Source organism: Peromyscus leucopus, chromosome 3, assembly GCF_004664715.2.
Source record: "Peromyscus leucopus breed LL Stock chromosome 3, UCI_PerLeu_2.1, whole genome shotgun sequence".
Lineage (NCBI taxonomy): Eukaryota > Metazoa > Chordata > Mammalia > Rodentia > Cricetidae > Peromyscus > Peromyscus leucopus.
In genome coordinates this window covers 25,594,586-25,612,762 of record NC_051065.1, presented here as the reverse complement: position 1 = coordinate 25,612,762, position 18,177 = coordinate 25,594,586, and the positions used below count along the sequence as shown (strand labels likewise).

The following is an 18,177-nucleotide window of genomic DNA, read 5'->3' as shown; positions in this document are numbered from 1 at the left end:
GCCCTTTCTTACTTACTGGAAAACCATGATGAATATCTTTCTGTCCTTCCCCAGTTCTTTCGTGGTACATTAGTCCGGCTTCCCATCAAGATCAGGTAAGGAAAGAGTGGAGGAGCAGATGTGCCTCCATTTTGCTTTCTCTTTAACAAAAGTCTGTCCAGTGTTTGACTATACTCCTAGCCAAGTATTTATTCCCATATATTTATAAATGTATACATAGATACAATCATTGGCTTGTATCTCCAAATATGCAGTGGGATTTGTCCTTAGCATGCTAGACATAAACCCACACTTCAAATGGCTTTTGAATGGCTTTCAAAATAATATAATGAAGCTGATAGGAAGTTCATACTTGGAGTAAAACATGACTGTCCTGCTGCCTGCTTTCTGTTTGCTTGTGCTTTTATTACAGAGATTCGTCTTCCAAGTACAGTGTCTTCGCAGGAATCAAAGTAACTTAGTTGAATTCACAGGTTTTAGCACAACAATGCACATAACACAGGGTTCTTAATAAACACTTATTAATCGGCTGAAGGAATATGCATTAGCACTTAGGTATTTTTGTGTTTTAAACAAAAAAGGATGAAACGGGAATCTAGGGTGCTATGAAAACTGAGAAAGGCTGCTGAGGTGAGGTCTGTGTCTCTGTGTAGAAATGATCCGCTCTGGGGAATGAGATAGCCCTGAGCCAGCAGAAATGCACGGAGAAGATAGATACCACCTACTGTAGAAGGAAGGCTGAGCATGATTATTGTGAGGAAGTTGTCAAAAACGTGAGAAAGCGAACACAGGCTGGTCTTCTTAACGCCTTCGTGTTCTGGATCAGTGGTAAGGCATGAGGCCCTGGGCCCAGAAGAAAGAAGGAAGGAAGGAGGAGAGAAAGAGAGGGAAGGGAGGAAGAGAGGAATTAATCCACCCTTGCTGGTTTTCAGTTAGGAGAAAGCTCTTAACTACTGTGATTAAAATAAAATCAGCTTCTCTCGGGGCCAGGAGACCTGCGGTGGAGCTCAGCAGGGCCCCACTAGCTATTTTTTAATTTTCTGTCCACGTTAATGTACATCTCAAGAGGTTCAGTGTGGCGGGGTGGTGGTGGTGCACGCCTTTAATCCCAGCACTCGGGAGGCAGAGGCAGGCAGATCTCTGTGAGTTCGAGGCCAGCCTGGTCTACAAAGCGAGTTCCAGGAAAGGCACAAAGCTACACAGAGAAACCCTGTCTCAAAAAACAAAGAGGTTCAGTGTGATGATGATACAGCACGCGCTGATCACATCCAACCTCTCTTTATCACCACCACCACCACCACCCCCCCCCCCGCCATTATGATCATTCTTAGTAGCTGGGTTGTCTCTACTTTTCCTTTTACAACGCATTACTCTATCTGCTGCTGAACTGGCAGTCCAAAGGTATACAGTGGTCCAGAAACTATTCTTCAAAGGAACATGGTTCATCAAATCAGAATGTGGGGAAGTTCCAGAGCCACATTAAAAACAATACACAGGGCAGGGACACAGCCCAGTCGGTAAAGTGCAGGTGTGAGTTACAGTTTCGGTCCGAGTCCAATCTGCAGAACTCACTTGGAAGGAAGGGTGGTTCCTGGAGGTGGGGTTACAGGGTTATTTTGAACTCCTCTTGATTCTTGCTTCGTGTGCCCCACCTCCCACACACACACCTACTTATCCTCTGACCCCGACATGTGCATGGTAACATTCGTCCACAGGTCTAGATGGATGGATGGATGAATGGATGGATGGATGGATAGGTAGATAGATAGATAGATAGATAGATAGATAGATAGATAGATAGATAGATAGATAGATAGACAAATAGATGTAATAAAGGTATTTTGTGCAACTTGTGTATGCAGACTTATTTATGTGACCTAATTTATTTAGCTTGTGCTTTATGCAACTTTTTTTTTTAAGATTTTGGCCGGCAAAGAGGAAGACAGAGAGATAATGGGGGTGCTGGGAACCGAATTTTCACTTTGGTTGTGAGCCTTAGTCCACTAACCAGCCATATCTCTAACAGTGGTTTTAATGATTTTCTACCTTCATTAGAAATAAAAGCTGCAAGAGTCTATTTGTACCACAAGGTGGCAGCTCAGGATAATTTAATCTTCAAAGGCCTTTTTTTTTTTTTTTTTTTTTTCTTTTTTTTTTGCATTATCTGAAGTCAAAAAAATTATACAGGGAGCCTTAAAACGTGCAGTACAGTGAGGCATGGTGCTCAAGAGCCAGAGGTAGGCGGTCTCTGTAAACCCAGGGCCACATTAAAAACCGTACACAGGGCAGAGACACAGCTCAGTTGGTAAAGTGCAGTTGTTTCCTCCACCTTGTGAGTTACAGTTTCTGAAGTCCGAGTTCAGTCTGCAGGACTCAGAGGTGGAAGGAAGAAAAGTCCCTGGCGTCGGAGTTACAGGGTTATGTGAACTCAACTTTTTCTTCTTGTAGCCCCACCACACACACTCACTCACACCTAGTTATCCTCAGACCTCCACATGTGTACTGTAACATTCTTTCACAAGCCTGCAATGAATGAATGAATGAATGAATGAATAACAAACAAATCAATCAATCAATCAATCAATCAATGGTGTACACAGAGAGGTCCAGGCCAGCCAGAGTTCACTATAACATTCTTTCACATATCTGCAATGAATGAATGAATAAACAAACAAACAAATCAATCAATCAATCAATGGTGTACACAGAGAGTTCCAGGCCAGTCAGAGTTCACTGTAACATTTCACATACCTGTAATGAATGAATGAACGAATGAACAAACAAATCAATCAATCAATGGTGTACATAGAGAGTTCCAGATCAGAGTTCACTGTAACATTTTTTCACATACCTACAATGAGTGAATGAATGAATGAATGAATGAATGAATGAACATATCAATCAATAAATGGTGTACATAGCGAGTTCCAGGCCACCCAGAGTTCATAGCGAGATCTTGTCTCAGAGGAAATAGAATAATGAAACCAAACATGCATTGTTTGGCACCCTGTGAATAAAGTATAGTCACGGAAAATGCGGCTGGGGGGTTGGTTTTCTTTACATTTCCTAACCAGACTGGTTCTGGGAATGTTGTGCACAAAATTCCCGAGATGTTGCAACTGAGAACTTAGTAATTACCGAGTGAGTCTGCTTCCATTTCAGAGGAGTAGATCCCCGCTGACATTTTCTCCTTCTGAAACTTTCAAATATTGGCGGTAACTTTCTTTTTGGTTCCTAACACTTGATTGATCGGGGAAGCTGCAGTTAATCCGGGAAGCTGAGGCGGGAAGGAGTAAATTCGGGGTGAAAGTCACTGGCAAACTCAGATTCATTCTCTGGCTGCACTAACAGCTGAAACTGCTACGCTGGAAGAGCGACCCACAGCGGATGGAGACCTGGGGTCACGCTCGTCACCCGGGAACCGGCGAGATCCACCACTCCAGGCTCCATCCACCCCCGCAGTGGGTTTTCAGTGAGCCCTCCGGGTGACCCCGATTCACCCTGTGCAGTCCGGGGAGCGCTGCCGTCAAGGGCTCGCGCACCGATCGCAGCCGGGTCAGGCACAGACCGGGTCCGCGCCGCGGGGGGCGCCCCACCCACCGCCGCCCAAGCGACCCCAGGTGAGCGGGAGCCGGCCGCCGGCAGGGGGCGCGGTGCGAGCGGCGGCTGCGGGGCGGGGTCTGCGGAGCAAGCTGCGTGCGAGCAGCGGGCAAAAGCTCCGCGTGGGCTGCGAGTCCCAGCCGCGGCTCGCCGTCGGGTCCCACGGAGGAGCGGGTGAGTCCCTCGTGGGGTTCGCAGGCCACTTGCTCCCCGCCTCTACGGGCCCTGAGAAACTGTGCGGGCCTGGGAGGGGTGGCCGCGAGCCGGGGGGCGGTGCTGGGGGCAGCGCAGCTCTGAGCGGCCCTGGGGGTGGGGGAGCAGGTCTGGGGGGGGGGGAGCAGGTCTCGGGGGGAGCAGGTCTCGGGGGAGCAGGTCTCGGGGGAGCAGGTCTCCGGGGAGCAGGTCTCCGAGGCGCTAGGGAGTCAAGTTTGCGGTAAGATTGGGTTCAGATGGTAAGTTTGCCAACTTGGCGAAGTGTCCTCAAGTTTGCATCGCTTGATGAATGGCTGGTACCTTGTCGTGCTGTTTGTTTGGACTTCTGGTTTCCTAGTTAGTGGAATTTTTCATTTTAAGTCCTTGGAACACCGGTCCTAGTCTTTCGGGATCTGGGTGGGATCAAGGCTTTTAAATAAGTTGCTCTGGTGAAATCAGCTGACTGACGTTTGTAGACATGGAATTTAAGTACACTTCGAATTTGGTTACGCTGTTCAGTTGGAGTGGGGATGTGTCCACATCCCAATATTTAATCAAGGGAATTTATTTATCATTAATGTTCAGCACAATGCTTTTAGAATCAGCACCGGGAAGAACATCATCTCCTCTCCCAATAATTGAGTGTAGCAAAGCAAAAATACACTTGAAAGTGCCCAAGATGGGCCAGACACTGCAACCCACAATGTATTCCAGTCATTGGGTTTCTTGGATTCTAAACTCCTGGCCATAAACATGAGTCAGTTGGGCTGTGTCAATATTTAGCAAGAACAGCAAGCCAGCCATCCTTGTCCAGCAAAACAGAAATCATGTCAGAATCTATGCTTCGCTTTTTAATGGGGAGGGGTTGGTGAATACTGGGTCAAATCCTGCGTTCCTGACTTCCTCACACTGTGCTGTCTCCTGCTGGGTTTGCCTGGCGGGCGGGCGGTCTGGTGGAAACTTTTCTCTTGTAGAACTTCAATCCTATGTTTACCTAACGTCTAATGGGAGCCAGCGCATTTTGTTTTCCTGGTTTCTGGGCACGCAGTCAGCAATCACCCTTACTGACATGGGTGTTTTTCCTTGCTCCTCAGCATGGTACCACGCAAACAAATGGCAGGACACCTCTTCGGGCCACTCTGGCTTTCTACTCAGAATCTCTGTGTAGTGGTTCTCTGTCAGCAAGCACTGGCTGTAGGTCACAGGACTGGGTATAGAAGAGAGTTCTGATCCGTTTTCTCTGCTTCCTTTCCTGAGCCACCATCCTACAATAGCTACAAACTATTGTCCTTTTAGATGCACGGCATTACCACACAGTTCTTGCTGGAGTGTTTGCCTGTCCTCAACTAAAAGGTTTTGAGAACAGACATTTAACTTTGTATTCCCCGTGTCTGACACCATTGTTCATAGTGTGTTTAATGAATTAACATTGAACAGCTATAGATTTATATATCACTCTCTTTACCATACTGAACCACCAGAGCTAAAATACAGTCTAAACTTAGTAGGTTGTTTTCTGTGTTTTATTACATGCATGCTACTCTATTCCTAGACACCCCTCCCAAACTACCCTCTTTATAATATTGGTTAAAATTACCAAATGGCATGAAATAATGTTTTGGGGAGGCATGAAGTCTCATTCTTTTTCCTCTTTAGTGTCTATGTGGGCTTGGCCTTGTGCTTGTTGAATGGCATACACTTTACCCAGAATTCTTTCAAATGACAATGGTCAACACCCAATGCAAACAAGTGAAAAGGAAAGTATTAACTATGTAACTGAGAAATCCGAGGTCTGGTCTCAGGTACGTTAAGTACTTAAACTATTGCCACTAGGACTTGTCTTTCTTTATTTCTTGTTTGGTTTTTGTGTGTCAGTGTACTTGTGTTCAAATGAAGAAGTCTTCCAGCTTACGCAGGGGGTGGCATGGTAGTTTTACACCACCCTAACTTAGCGACATGTTAAGGGTATCTCTTCATTCTCTGTCACTTGGAGATGACATCAGAAGAAAAGGACCTAATTTCCACTAGACTTGACTGCCGTCCTAAGCTGCTCAGTGTCATCACAGGAATTAGCTGTGGATGGCCAAGCCTGGGTCATCTTCCTACAACCAGAGGATCAATGTTACACAGGCCAATCAAAGCAGTAAATACAACCTTGTGTATCATATAAATCCAAAAGATACTTAGAACCGGAAATATTTTGTTGTTTTTTTTTTTAAATAGTCACATAAGCACAATAAGATACTGTGAGGACAGATGCAAATTTGAACAGGAAGCTCGTTCAGGTTTCATATACCCTTCATATGCACATGCTTGGCCTGAGGATGACGTTCACTTACTGCTGGATGTGATGGCACACACTCTAGTGCCAGCACTCAGGAGGCAGGGGCAGGAGGCTCTCAGAGTTTGAGGCCTGCTTTACATAGCAAGTTCCAGGTGAGCTAGAACTGTATACTGAGACTCTGTCTAAAAAGTATACAATATAATGTATTTACTGTACCTGGGATTTCAGTGCATACCCTCACATGAGGTCATGTGTGGAATTTTCCACTTGTGTTACCATGTCAAGACTCCAGTTTTACACTTTGGAGCAATTTTGTGATTTTCACATGAGGGATGTTCAACCTATATTCTCATCCTGAATGTTTCAAAATAGGTAATTCTGTAAATTTTTCCTAAAGCACCTTAACCAAAAAAAATGTTGGTGTTAGGGAAAGGTGTCTCCTCTATTCTTTGTGAAGTCCTGACCTTTAAAACTTAGAAAGTATTCTAAGTATTACAACCTATTCCTGGAAATAATTTTCCACTTAATAAAATATTACAGGCGGTCCAAACTTCCAAAGTATTTGGGATGTTTTCCACCAACATAGCTGTTGTGTGTTTAACTTGTTTTTGTCTTTCATTTGACAAAGCACAAATTGCAGGTGTGATCCTTTAGGAGTGAATTTAGAGCTCACTCAAAACAATGAATAAGATGACATCTTGTTCCTCCTGACTGAAAAGGGCTAAACCAAGCCTGGACTGGGCTCTGTGAAAGCCCTTAAGGATCAGTTTTCCTTGTTTGGGGAAGTGTTTTGACTAGCTGCTTCTCCGTGAGATTGACTAAAAATGTGGGCATGTCAGTGACTGAGCACAACTCAGCACCCCATTGGAAATAGATGAGCAGCCATGTCTTACCAACAGGACTCGTTAATAGGACAGTCTGGCAATACAGCCTTTTAGCCCTTGAAGCAACTATTAGGATTCACCTTCATAATCCTGTCTCCTCTGTTCACTGCCTTCAGGAACATTTCAGCTTACAAATGTTATGCCCAGATAAGGACCCCCCAAAGAGACCACCAGGAGACCAGATATGTCCAGAATGCAATAGCAAGGTTTACTTCTTGGTGCAATACGAGCTAGCAAGGAACCCTCGTCCGCAGTGCCCGGCGCAGCGAGGCAGGGAGGAGAGTTCCTCTTTCTTGGGGAGATTAGCTTTTGAAGGCACAAACCACAAAATTCTTCAGAGGAGGGGGTTAGTACGGGTCCACCCTTGATTGGTCCAGTTTTCCTGAGTTTGGACTTTTATCTTATTTTTTGCTCTGTCAGGAGTTTTACAGCCCATCTCCAAAATTTGGTCATGTTATCTCAGGGGAGGGGGGGCGTCTCGTGGTTAGCTACCACCAGACAGTCTGATTTTGTACTTTTAAAACTTCTGACTTCACCCTGTCTGGGAATGGGAACTGACTTGGTTCTGGCTATTTTAAGATGTCCCTTTCCTCAGCTCTCTGGGCCTTAGGGGGAACTGGGGTGGGGGTCTCTCACAAATCAGTTAATTATTGTTTGAGATTCCATCATCAAACCCAGGTGTCTATGAAACATGTGTCTTCCTGAAGTTCTGTATCAGTTACCTCAGGCCTCCACTGAGAGTATCATTACTCAAAACTAAAAACTGCATTCCTAATTCCATTTACCTTTAAGGGGAGTGGGCTTCCTTCTAACTGAGAATCTGGAGTTAAATCTTCCTGAAGTTAAAAAGTGACAGCTAATCTTTATGTTTCATATAGATACAGGTCATTTATTGGACAAATAGTTGGCGCTGATGCACTGGTTTGCCACTCTCTAAATGTACAGGCTATCCACTATCTGATTCTTAATTGCACCTGTCTTCTCTCACTCTAAAGTGAACAAATACTTTATATTATTCCATCAAACAATAGCATCATAAATGGAATAGACTGTTCTCTTTTTCAAGGTGGCTGAAGCCATTCATGGAGATCAGTAAAGATACTACAAACCAAGAGGAGCTTTGGAAAATGAAACCTAAGAAGGATCTGGAAGATGGCAGTTACTCGGTAAAATAATGACTATGGTAGCTGATAATTAAAATCCATGCACACTTCAAGTCTATTCTGAATCTACTGGTGTTAAGGATTCTAGTCCATTCTAGTACGCTGAGCTCTGCGCTCAGATGCCTGTGACTGAAGCCGGCCTGGGTGAGGGGCAGCGTGGTATCATTGAGTTGACTTGACTAGTTAATCTAACTAGTTAGACTAACCTTCATCAGGTCCCTGAAAACTGGTCATACACTTCTGTGTAAAGTGAATGAACTGGACTAGATCGTCTCCAGAGCCCTTCTGGTCCTTTCTAACACCTGTGGTTCTAAATTTAGAAACAAAAGTTACGATTTCCCAGGTACCAGTAGTTTTGTAAGCATTTTTGTAGGCACCAGGGCAGCTTACAGGAGAGACCTCCGAGTAAATGATGACTTGCTGTTTAACCAAATAAATTTTCTTCATACAAAGAATCACTTTTTCCACATTGGGTCAACCACAGGATTAAATGTTTCTTATTACGTCATTTGAAAAAGTGGCAGGAATTTTCAGTTCCAAATACTTACCTTTTTAAAATATTTAAAATGCAATTCTAACAGATTGTTTTATTAATTATTCAAACGGAAAAGATTAAGAATTACAAACATATACCCTGCAAAAATAACCCCGTAAAACAAACTCATTTTCATTTTTCACATTAGCTCTTTTACTTGCTGTATCCTAATTTTCACTCTTAGGCCAGAAAAATTGTTCTCAGCTAATCCACTTAGGCTGTATTAACAGACAGGAGTCACAGAGCCATTTCCTTCCCGTGTGGTGTAATTAGAAAGACGTTGGATAGAACAGTGATTTATGACTCAGAGGAAAATTCGGACGGTTAGAGAGGTCGTTCTTAAACACTGGTAATTATGGGGTGCTATGTGAATTAATGTTACTCTGCATGAAAGGAGATGAGCAAGATCACCGTGAGCATCAGGACAAGCAGGGGAGGCTCTCCTTCGGCACACATGGAGCTAGGACCGTGAGGACTGAAATAAGGAGTAAGGAGCAAGCGGTTCACAAAGGACACGACGTGAAACACTCTGTGGTCTTCGTTTGACGTTTTTTAATTTGTTTCTGTTTATCCCTTCTGGAAATGACAATTTATTCAACACACATTCTTTTGAATTACTGACTACCAAAAAATGTGGTGGACAGAAATGTGTTAACGTGTCAGGAAGCAGACCATGTCTTCGGGAGTTAACTAGTTAGTTCAAAAGCTCTTTTTTTTAACTTTCTGATTATACATTCATCGATCACTACTTAGACAAATGACTGTTTTAGAAATATAAAATCAAAGTGCAAGACTACATAATGAAATTCATATTTTCCTCATAATAACCCTAATATTCCTGCCATTCTCATTCAAACCACCACAACTACATGATGAAATTCATATTTTTCTCTACTAGTAATGCCCCTATTATTCCTGATCTTTTGCATTTGAATTAATGAATTTGCTGCCACAGCTCTGCATAAGTCCTCAGGAACAAATAGAAACATTACAGACTACCTAATATGATATACAAGTTTGCTGGCTTTGCCAAAGAATACTGGACTGCTTTTAAAAAGCTTTTTTCGTTTTGGCTTCTTAAGATTAGTCCATTATTTCAGATCATCAAAAGAGACATGGCTATGTAAGCTCTAGTATAAGTGTCAGCGTGTGTCTCTTTTGTTTGAAAGCGAGCTGGAATCCAGTTTGGTGGTAACACTTGCACAGAACCTGGAGGATTAGTCCAGCTGTATAGGGAGTTGAAAGCCTGCCAGGGCTGGATGAGACCCTGTCTCAGACACAGAGAGGGAATTTATAGACAAATGGAGAACACCAGCATTTCAAGGTACACCTAGACTATACCATCTTTAGCTGACGGGTATCCACGAGCGAGTTTCTGAATGCCTGTTCACTGAGAAGCACAATGATGGAGCAGAAAGTTATTAGAGTAAAAGAAATCCATTGCTTTGTGCAGTATTAAGATGGTCCCTTCCTTCTTTTGTAGCCTAATGACACGGGAGAGACCAGCATGCTGAAGAGACCTGTGCTCTTGCATTTGCAGCACACGGTCCACGTTGACGCATTTGACTGTCCCTTGGAGCTTCGGCACACCCAGGAGTTCTTCCCAAACTGGCGCCTGCCATTCAAAATCGCTGCCGTTACCTCATCGCTGACCTTCCTGTACACTGTTCTGAGGGAAATCATTTACCCTCTAGTAACTTCCCGTGAACAATATTTTTATAAAATCCCAATCCTGGTCATCAACAAAGTCTTGCCAATGGTCTCCATCACCCTCTTGGCACTGGTTTATTTGCCAGGAGTGATAGCAGCCATTGTACAGCTTCGCAATGGAACCAAGTACAAGAAATTCCCACCGTGGCTAGACAGGTGGATGCTGGCCAGGAAGCAGTTCGGGCTCCTCAGCTTCTTTTTCGCTGTGCTGCACGCACTTTACAGTCTGTCTTACCCAATGAGGCGCTCTTACAGATACAAGCTGCTCAACTGGGCATACAAACAGGTAAAGTGGTGCCCCGCAAGAGTCATAAACTAAGAGGTCCAAATTACTTAACAAACTAGTAACACTTTCTTGTTGTAGTAACAGCAGTATCCCAGGCCCCTGTGGACACTGAGAAATTATTCTTCATTTTTAAAAATTGTTATTATAATTTCATCAGCATCTGCCATCTTATATCGAGGAATATTTTTAAATTGAAAATAACAACTTTAACATAAACATGTTTTGCATCGACAGGGTCATATTTCAATCTTAGCATCTGGACAGTGTGACCTTGTAAGGACTGATTGTTTTTAATCCTCTGCTTGTTTACCAGAGTTTTCATGTACTTTACAGTTCTGTCAGAGTAAGCATCAGATAAATTCACAGATCAGTAAGTATGGCTGCATTCCTCTTTTTCTTAGGTTCAACAAAACAAAGCAGATGCCTGGATTGAGCATGATGTTTGGAGAATGGAGATTTATGTGTCCCTGGGGATCGTGGGCCTGGCCATCCTGGCTCTCCTGGCTGTGACGTCCATCCCATCTGTGAGTGACTCTTTAACATGGAGAGAATTTCACTATATTCAGGTAAGTGATGCGTAAGAATCATCCCAGCCTGCTTAGAATAGTAAAGATACTAATTTATTCCATACAATTAATGCTTCCCAGTAGTAAAGATCTCATACTGTTCCAGTTAATAATGTTTTCTTACTGTTTTTCTACTGCTTCTGTAATATGTATTGGAATATAATATATATTCTGTAATATATTATAGGATGCATTTTGTAGACATAAGTAAGAGACATTACTAAAATGAAAATATTGTTTCTCACATTTAAAACCTTTTAGACCATTTGCTGCTCCCATCCAATAATTATAAATATGATATTTTAGGAATATCAACAGTTTACTAGCTCCACCCCCATAAAAACATTATTTTTCCTATCCCTTGTCATTAGTCATGCCTTTGAAGTTACAGTTTTGTACTCTCTAGAAAAAAACAAAAATCTTTCTCTAAAGTACAAAGTTTTATTGACTGAAGGTATTCTGATACCTATTTTTTTTTTTTCTTATAGAATGTCACACTTATACTCCAGGCTAGCCTGGAATTTATTATATAGCCCAGGCTAGCCTGGAACTTAAGGCAATCCGCCTCCTGTGTCAGCTTCCAAGTACTGGGATTATAGGCATGAGCCACCACACCTGGTTCTGTTATCTAATTTTTAAAGCCGCTTTTTCTAAGTTACAATTAAATTAGTTTAATCACTTGAACTTTCAAAACATTTCTGGAATTCAGAATCCTGTCGTGAACTCACATATCTTCTAGGTAGGAGTCCACACTTAAAAAGAACAGCATGCTGAAAAGGGTCTGTGTAACAAGAGCCAAGGAACTCAACTTCATTCAGTCATAAGTAACTGCCAAAAGATTTTAAAGTCCTAGTCTTAACTTGTATGGGTAGGTAGTTTCGGAAATTTCCACACAGTGAGGCATTCACATGTCTCTTCCACATGTCCACATATATCTGGGAGAGACAGCAGGGCATTCTGATAAAGCTACAAAGTCTCTTTTATTCCAGCATGCCTTAGAGTCCATAACACATTCTCCCAGAAAAGTTTTTTCTGATTTTTGTGTTCAGCTGGTAGCCATTGCAGTCCTCTCTCCCTCATGAAATTCTTTCTTACACTGCTTTTCTGTCACATGTACACAAGGCAGTACTTTTCAGTATTAATCTGAGGCTGGGCACTGCACCTTGACAAGTCCACCCAGATATCTGTGCGCCATGTGATCTGTAAGTAGATAATACCCATTTAGGAAAGTTAAATCTTCACACCATTGAGAGCATTTTTCAGTTACTAACCTAGAAACTTCACCTGGAGTGTGAGAATTGGTAACACTTCAATTTTACCTCCACAACTCATATCCTAAAAATATAAACCTAGCTGTTTAATTGAGACATAAGATTACACCTAAGAGGAATTGCTTAACATCCTTAATCATCAGGGAAATGCAAATCAAAACAACTCTGAGATACCACCTTACACCTGTCAGAATGGCTAAGATCAAAAACACTGAAGACACTTTATGCTGGAGAGGATGTGGAACTAGGGGAACTCTCCTCCACTGCTGGTGGGAATGCAAGCTTATACAAACACTTTGGAAATCAATATGGTGCTTTCTTAGAAAACTGGGAATCAATCTCCCCCAAGATCCAGCTATACCACTCTTGGGCATATACCCAAGGAATGCTCAATCATACCACAAGAGCATTTGCTCAGCTATGTTCATATCAGCATTGTTTGTAATAGCCAAAACCTGGAAACAACCTAGATGCCCTTCAACTGAAGAATGGATAAATAAATTGTGTCACATATACACAATGGAATACTACTCAGCAGAGAAAAACAATGACATCATGAGGTTTGCAGGCAAATGGATGGATCTAGAAAAAATCATCCTGAGTGAGGTAACCCAGACTCAGAAAGACAAATATGGTATGTACTCACTCATAGGAGGATACTAGATGTGGAACAAGGATGACTGGACTGCTACTCACATCACCAGGGAGGCTACCTGGAAAACAGGACCCCAAGAAAGACATGGGGATCGCCAAATGACGGAGACATGGCTGAGATCTACATGAACAAACTGGACATAAGTGGGAGTAATGAAGGGTGAGGGTCAAGGGAAAGAGAGCCTGTGGGAGCGGGAGATCCCAGCTGGATCAAGAACAGAGGGAGAACAAGGAATAGGAGACCATGGTAAATGAAGACCACATGAGAAAAGGAAGAAACAAAGGGCTAGAGAGGCCCACAGGAATCCACAAAGATACCCCCACAATAGACTGCTGGCAATGGTCGAGAGACAGCCCGAACTGACCTACTCTGGTGATGGGATGGCCAAACACCCTAAGAGTCGTGCTAGAAACCCCATCCAACGAATGAGGGATCTGGATGCAGAGATCCACGGCTAGGCCCCGGATCTAATTAGCGAGAAAGAGGAGGGTTTATATGAATGAGAATTGTTGAAACCAAGGTTGGATAAAGCACAGGGACAAATAGCCAAACGAATGGAAACACATGAACTATGAACCAAAGGCTGAGGAGCCCCCAACTGGATCAGGCCCTCTGAATAGGTGAGACAGTTGATTGGCTTGATCTGTTTGGGAGGCATCTAGGCAGTGGGACCGGGTCCTGTGCTCATTGCATGAGTTGGCTGTTTGAAACCTGGGGCTTATGCAGGGACGCTTGGCTCAGACTGGGAGGAGGGGACTGGACCTGCCTGGACTGAGTCTACCAGGTTGATCTCAGTCCTCGGGGGAGGCTTTGCCCTGAAGGAGGTGGGAATGAGGGGTGGGCTGGGAGGAAGGGGAGTGGGGCAGGAGGGGGGAGAACAAGGGAATCCATGACTGATATGTAGAACTGAATGGTATTGTAAAATAAAATAAAAGGGAAAAAAAAAGATTACCCCTAAGTAGTTGAGATATATTCATACTATATTTGTTATGCTAGTGACCATTTCCAATAAAAGTCTAGAAGAATCTGTCAGAATGCCTTAAAAGTATGTCGATGAACAAATCTGAACAGCTTTCTCTCTGTTTAATGTCAAAGTGTTTCAACAAGTTGAAATTGTTCTTTATATCTTCTAGATTTAGTTTGTTCAAACACTGAAATCATTCCCAATATTTCTTCCATTTTATCAGAATACATGATGTTTTAAAAACATAGATCACTATGAGTTCAAGACCAACTTAATCTACATAGTGAGTTCCAGACTAGTGGGAACTACAGAGTGGGACCCTGTCTCACATACAGATCTGTGCTGACCGCAGTGCTGAAGAGGATATGAGAAAAGGGAAGCCTCATTCACTGCTGATGGGATTACAAACTGGTACTGCCACTCCACATATCAATGTGGAGGATTCTCAAAATAAGGGAAGCCTCATTCACTGCTGATGGGATTACACACTGGTACTGCCACTCCACATATCAATGTGGAGGATTCTCAAAATAAGGGAAGCCTCATTCACTGCTAATGGGATTACACACTGGTACTACCACTCCAGATATCAGTGTGGAGGATTCTCAAAAATGCTAAAGATACATCTAGCATTTGCCCCAGCTGTACCACTCCTTGGTGTCCACAGAAAGGATTCACACAGATGCGAGCCCAGCCATCTTCTACTATCTGTTCTAAAGTACTTCTAGGAGACCTTTAATCCCAGTTCTCTGGAGACAGAGGCAGGCAGACTTCTATGAGTTCCTGGCCAGCCTGGTCTACATAGTGAGTTCCAGAAAGTCAATGACACACTGTGAGACCTTATCTCAAAATATTTTTTTGGTAAAATAAAGAACTTGTAGCCAGTCATGGCCAGTCAGTTCTCTTCTGCTAGCACCCAGACATGGGGGGTGGGGGGTGGGAAGGGGGGAGCATCTTTCCCAGCAAGCATTTCCTGAAATATTTTAACTGGCCTCAGATTTTCCTTACTACTTCTTCTAGCATCCTCTAGAACTTAAAATTGTGATGTCAATAGACCTTCTCTAATGTGGTGGATCAGTGATTTTATATAAACATATATATGTATATATATACATATTTTTTTCAGCACTGGACATCAGGAAAAAAATTAGAAAAAAGTGGTTGATTTGGGGAACTTGTATCAAATTTCAAGATGACTTTATTCTATGTGAAGGGAGAAATCTATAACAGCTTCTTCTACCTCCCTTAAAACCCATTGCTTGGCATTAAAAAATGATTCATTGGAAAACTATATACACACACACGCACACAGAGAGAGAGAGAGAGAGAGAGAGAGAGAGAGAGAGAGAGAGAGAGAGAGACACCACATAAAGTCAGTTTTCATATTCATTTAGAAAATCAGAATAACATCAGTTGATAAAGATCACTGAGGTCAGAATGGTTTTTTTTACAGTATTCTTTGGACAATTCATCAATATTCATTGAACACCTAACATGTTCAAATCATTGTATTGTTTCTGCCAGGACCCTGCTATAAGACAGTGTCATTTTAAATATTGCCTGATAGGCAAAGGTAAAATAAAATCAATAAGACAAAATATCATAATGCAAATATCATAACAAGTCTGAGGCTGTTGAGTTTTGATCCCTTGGTTTTGATCCCCCTCACTGCCAATAAAACAAAAACGTTTTAAGAAAGCTGTCTTAAACAGAATGGCAGAGAAAGCACGTTTGGGCTATTGACCACTTACTAAAAGAAAAGGCAATGACTTTTCAACTTACCCTAGAAACAAGAACAATTACCCAAAAGTAATGTGCTGAGGACAACGTATAAAAAGAAAAGGAAGGTGTGAATGGACCTTGTAGAAGCACATGTTGGGAAAATAACTGCAGATAAATGAAAGGATTGCCAAGCAACAGGACAAGCCCACTGGGGTAGGGTGGAAATGACTATTACTGAATCAACATTTCCTTAGGGTCATAATGTTTGTTTTTTTCTTTTGCAGAGCAAACTGGGAATTGTCTCTCTTCTTCTGGGCACAGTGCACGCTTTGATTTTTGCCTGGAATAAATGGGTAGATGTCAATCAGTTTGTATGGTACACGCCTCCGACATTTATGATAGCTGTTTTCCTTCCAACTGTTGTCCTCATGTGTAAAGTCGTTCTGTGCTTGCCCTGCCTGAGGAGGAAGATACTGAAGATTAGATGTGGTTGGGAAGACGCCAGCAAAATAAACAGGACGGAGATGGCCTCCAGGCTGTAGGAGTATTCAATAGTGACGTTTTATTATAAACATCTCAAGTTTGTGTTTGCTAATAAAATGAATACTTCAGGATCGTGTTTTAGTTTGTATTACTACTATTTATTTATTTGGTGTGTATGTGTGTGAGCACAGAGTGCCACAGCGCACATGTGGAGGTCAGCAGGACAAACTGTGGGAATCGGTTCTAACACAGGTGAGGCCGGGAATCGAACCCAGGTTGTCGGGCTTGTCGGCAGGCACTTTCTCACTCTCACGGCCCTGCTTCAGGGTCTTATCTGTGCATGGGCGATGCATTTGGAATTTGTGCATTTCCTGACAGACTGGATTCAAAACAATTAGAACCTGTCTTTAGCACATTCTCTCTATGTAGTAGGGCTAGGCATAACCAAATTACCAGATTTATCAGAACACATACATTGCAAATTTAAAAATGCCTTGAAAAACCAGTCTTTTTTTTTAGAACAATTAAATCATTGCTTTTATTCAATAAGAATGGAAATTCAAATCTTCCATAAGAAAAAACTGCAGATGGACACAAGACTGTCATATTCACACGCTAAATATTTAATTTCACCATTTGTTTGAAAATATTGCCAGTATTCATGAAAGATTAATTGTTCTGTCTAGCTCTTTAAAGCAATGATGTTTTCATTAAATGAAGGTCATTTCCAAAATGATTTTGCATTACTTCCTATTGACATGTAACATAAGAAAGAGTGCATTCTCTGTGATTAGCCCTATAGGTGACTATTCATTTGATTAGATATGAGATGTTTGGCAAACAAACCATTCCACACCAAGGTAGTTTTTTTTTTTTAACTCTAAAATTATGCACAGTTTTAAGCTTTATGCTAAGGCCATTTTCAAGCTTCCAGTTTCCATATTGATTTAAAATTATCTCCTAAATGATCATGAAGCTAGTGTGTCAGATATTTAATCTTTAGAATACTGTCAGAATGCAAATATAGAAAAACCAGTCTTTACCATCTGCCTTGAGATTTACTTTGTTGCATGTATGAGTGTTTGCCTATATGCATGTATGTGCACGATGTACATATCTTGTACTCTCAGAGGCCAGAAGAACAAGTCGGTTTCCCTAGAACTGGAGTTAAGTGATAGTTCTTAGCCACGGTGTGAATGCTCAGAACTGACCCCAAATCTTCTGCAAAAGCAAGTGTTTTAACTGCTAAGCTAAATCTAACATTGGTATTTTAATGATTACATATTTATGGAATACAGAAGAATATTCCAGTACATGTTGACAATGACTAATGGTCAAATCAATGCAGTTAACATGTAATAGTTATATATACCTATGATGTACATTATGATTACTGTTAAATAACTTTATTCTGATGTAATCAGATTTTATTCATGAAATACTTTTTAACAACAGAGATGTGTCTACAGAAATAGAGCAACAGAATAGTGGCACACACACATCCAAGCCAAGCAAAACTCCGTCATCCAGGAGAAAAAGTAAATTCCATCGTTTCTACCTGAGTTGTGGGCGGGTCAGTAGAACTTACCTTCGTACTTTGTCAAAAAGTACTCCAGGAGTGAGTTCCTGAAGAGCAAAGTGATCAGTTCCAAGTCCTCTAACCCAACTCAACACTGGGAGAGTTTCAGAATTAGAAAATGTCACCGCCTTTATCCTTTATACACATTTATTAGAATTACAGACAACAGAGCCTTTGCTGGTGGTGAAAATTAGAAAAAAAAATAGTACATTCATTGGCTGGATTCTAGGTGTCTTTTAAATATTTTCTTCTTTTTCAAAGATTTTTTTTCTTTTGTGATAGA

The 18,177-nt window shown here is 42.0% G+C and overlaps 1 protein-coding gene across 3 annotated transcripts; it reads left to right on the top strand.

The window, feature by feature from the left end:
- The first annotated feature begins 3,679 nt into the window (after positions 1-3,679).
- Positions 3,680-16,451, top strand: Steap1 (STEAP family member 1). 3 transcript variants are annotated; one of them, XM_028862433.2, is made up of 5 exons: positions 3,680-3,774; positions 8,027-8,126; positions 10,142-10,654; positions 11,056-11,220; positions 16,117-16,451. In XM_028862433.2, exons 2-5 carry the CDS (start codon positions 8,043-8,045, stop codon positions 16,372-16,374), a joined length of 1,020 nt encoding a protein of 339 aa, XP_028718266.1. In that variant the 5' UTR covers positions 3,680-3,774; positions 8,027-8,042; the 3' UTR covers positions 16,375-16,451. The 3 variants fall into 3 exon arrangements, with proteins under 3 accessions (XP_028718266.1, XP_037059427.1, XP_037059426.1); XM_037203532.1 differs by lacking the exon at positions 3,680-3,774 and adding an exon at positions 3,988-4,052; XM_037203531.1 differs by lacking the exon at positions 3,680-3,774 and adding an exon at positions 5,452-5,594.
- Positions 16,452-18,177: the final 1,726 nt, after the last annotated feature.

Excerpts from the sequence above, each read along its gene's own strand:
- Steap1 (XM_028862433.2), top strand. The coding sequence starts at position 8,043 with ATGGAGATCAGTAAAGATACTACAAACCAAGAGGAGCTTTGGAAAATG. Across the intron at positions 8,127-10,141 it reads TGGAAGATGGCAGTTACTCG|CCTAATGACACGGGAGAGAC; the intron begins GTAAAATAATGA and ends CTTCTTTTGTAG. Across the intron at positions 10,655-11,055 it reads TCAACTGGGCATACAAACAG|GTTCAACAAAACAAAGCAGA; the intron begins GTAAAGTGGTGC and ends TCTTTTTCTTAG.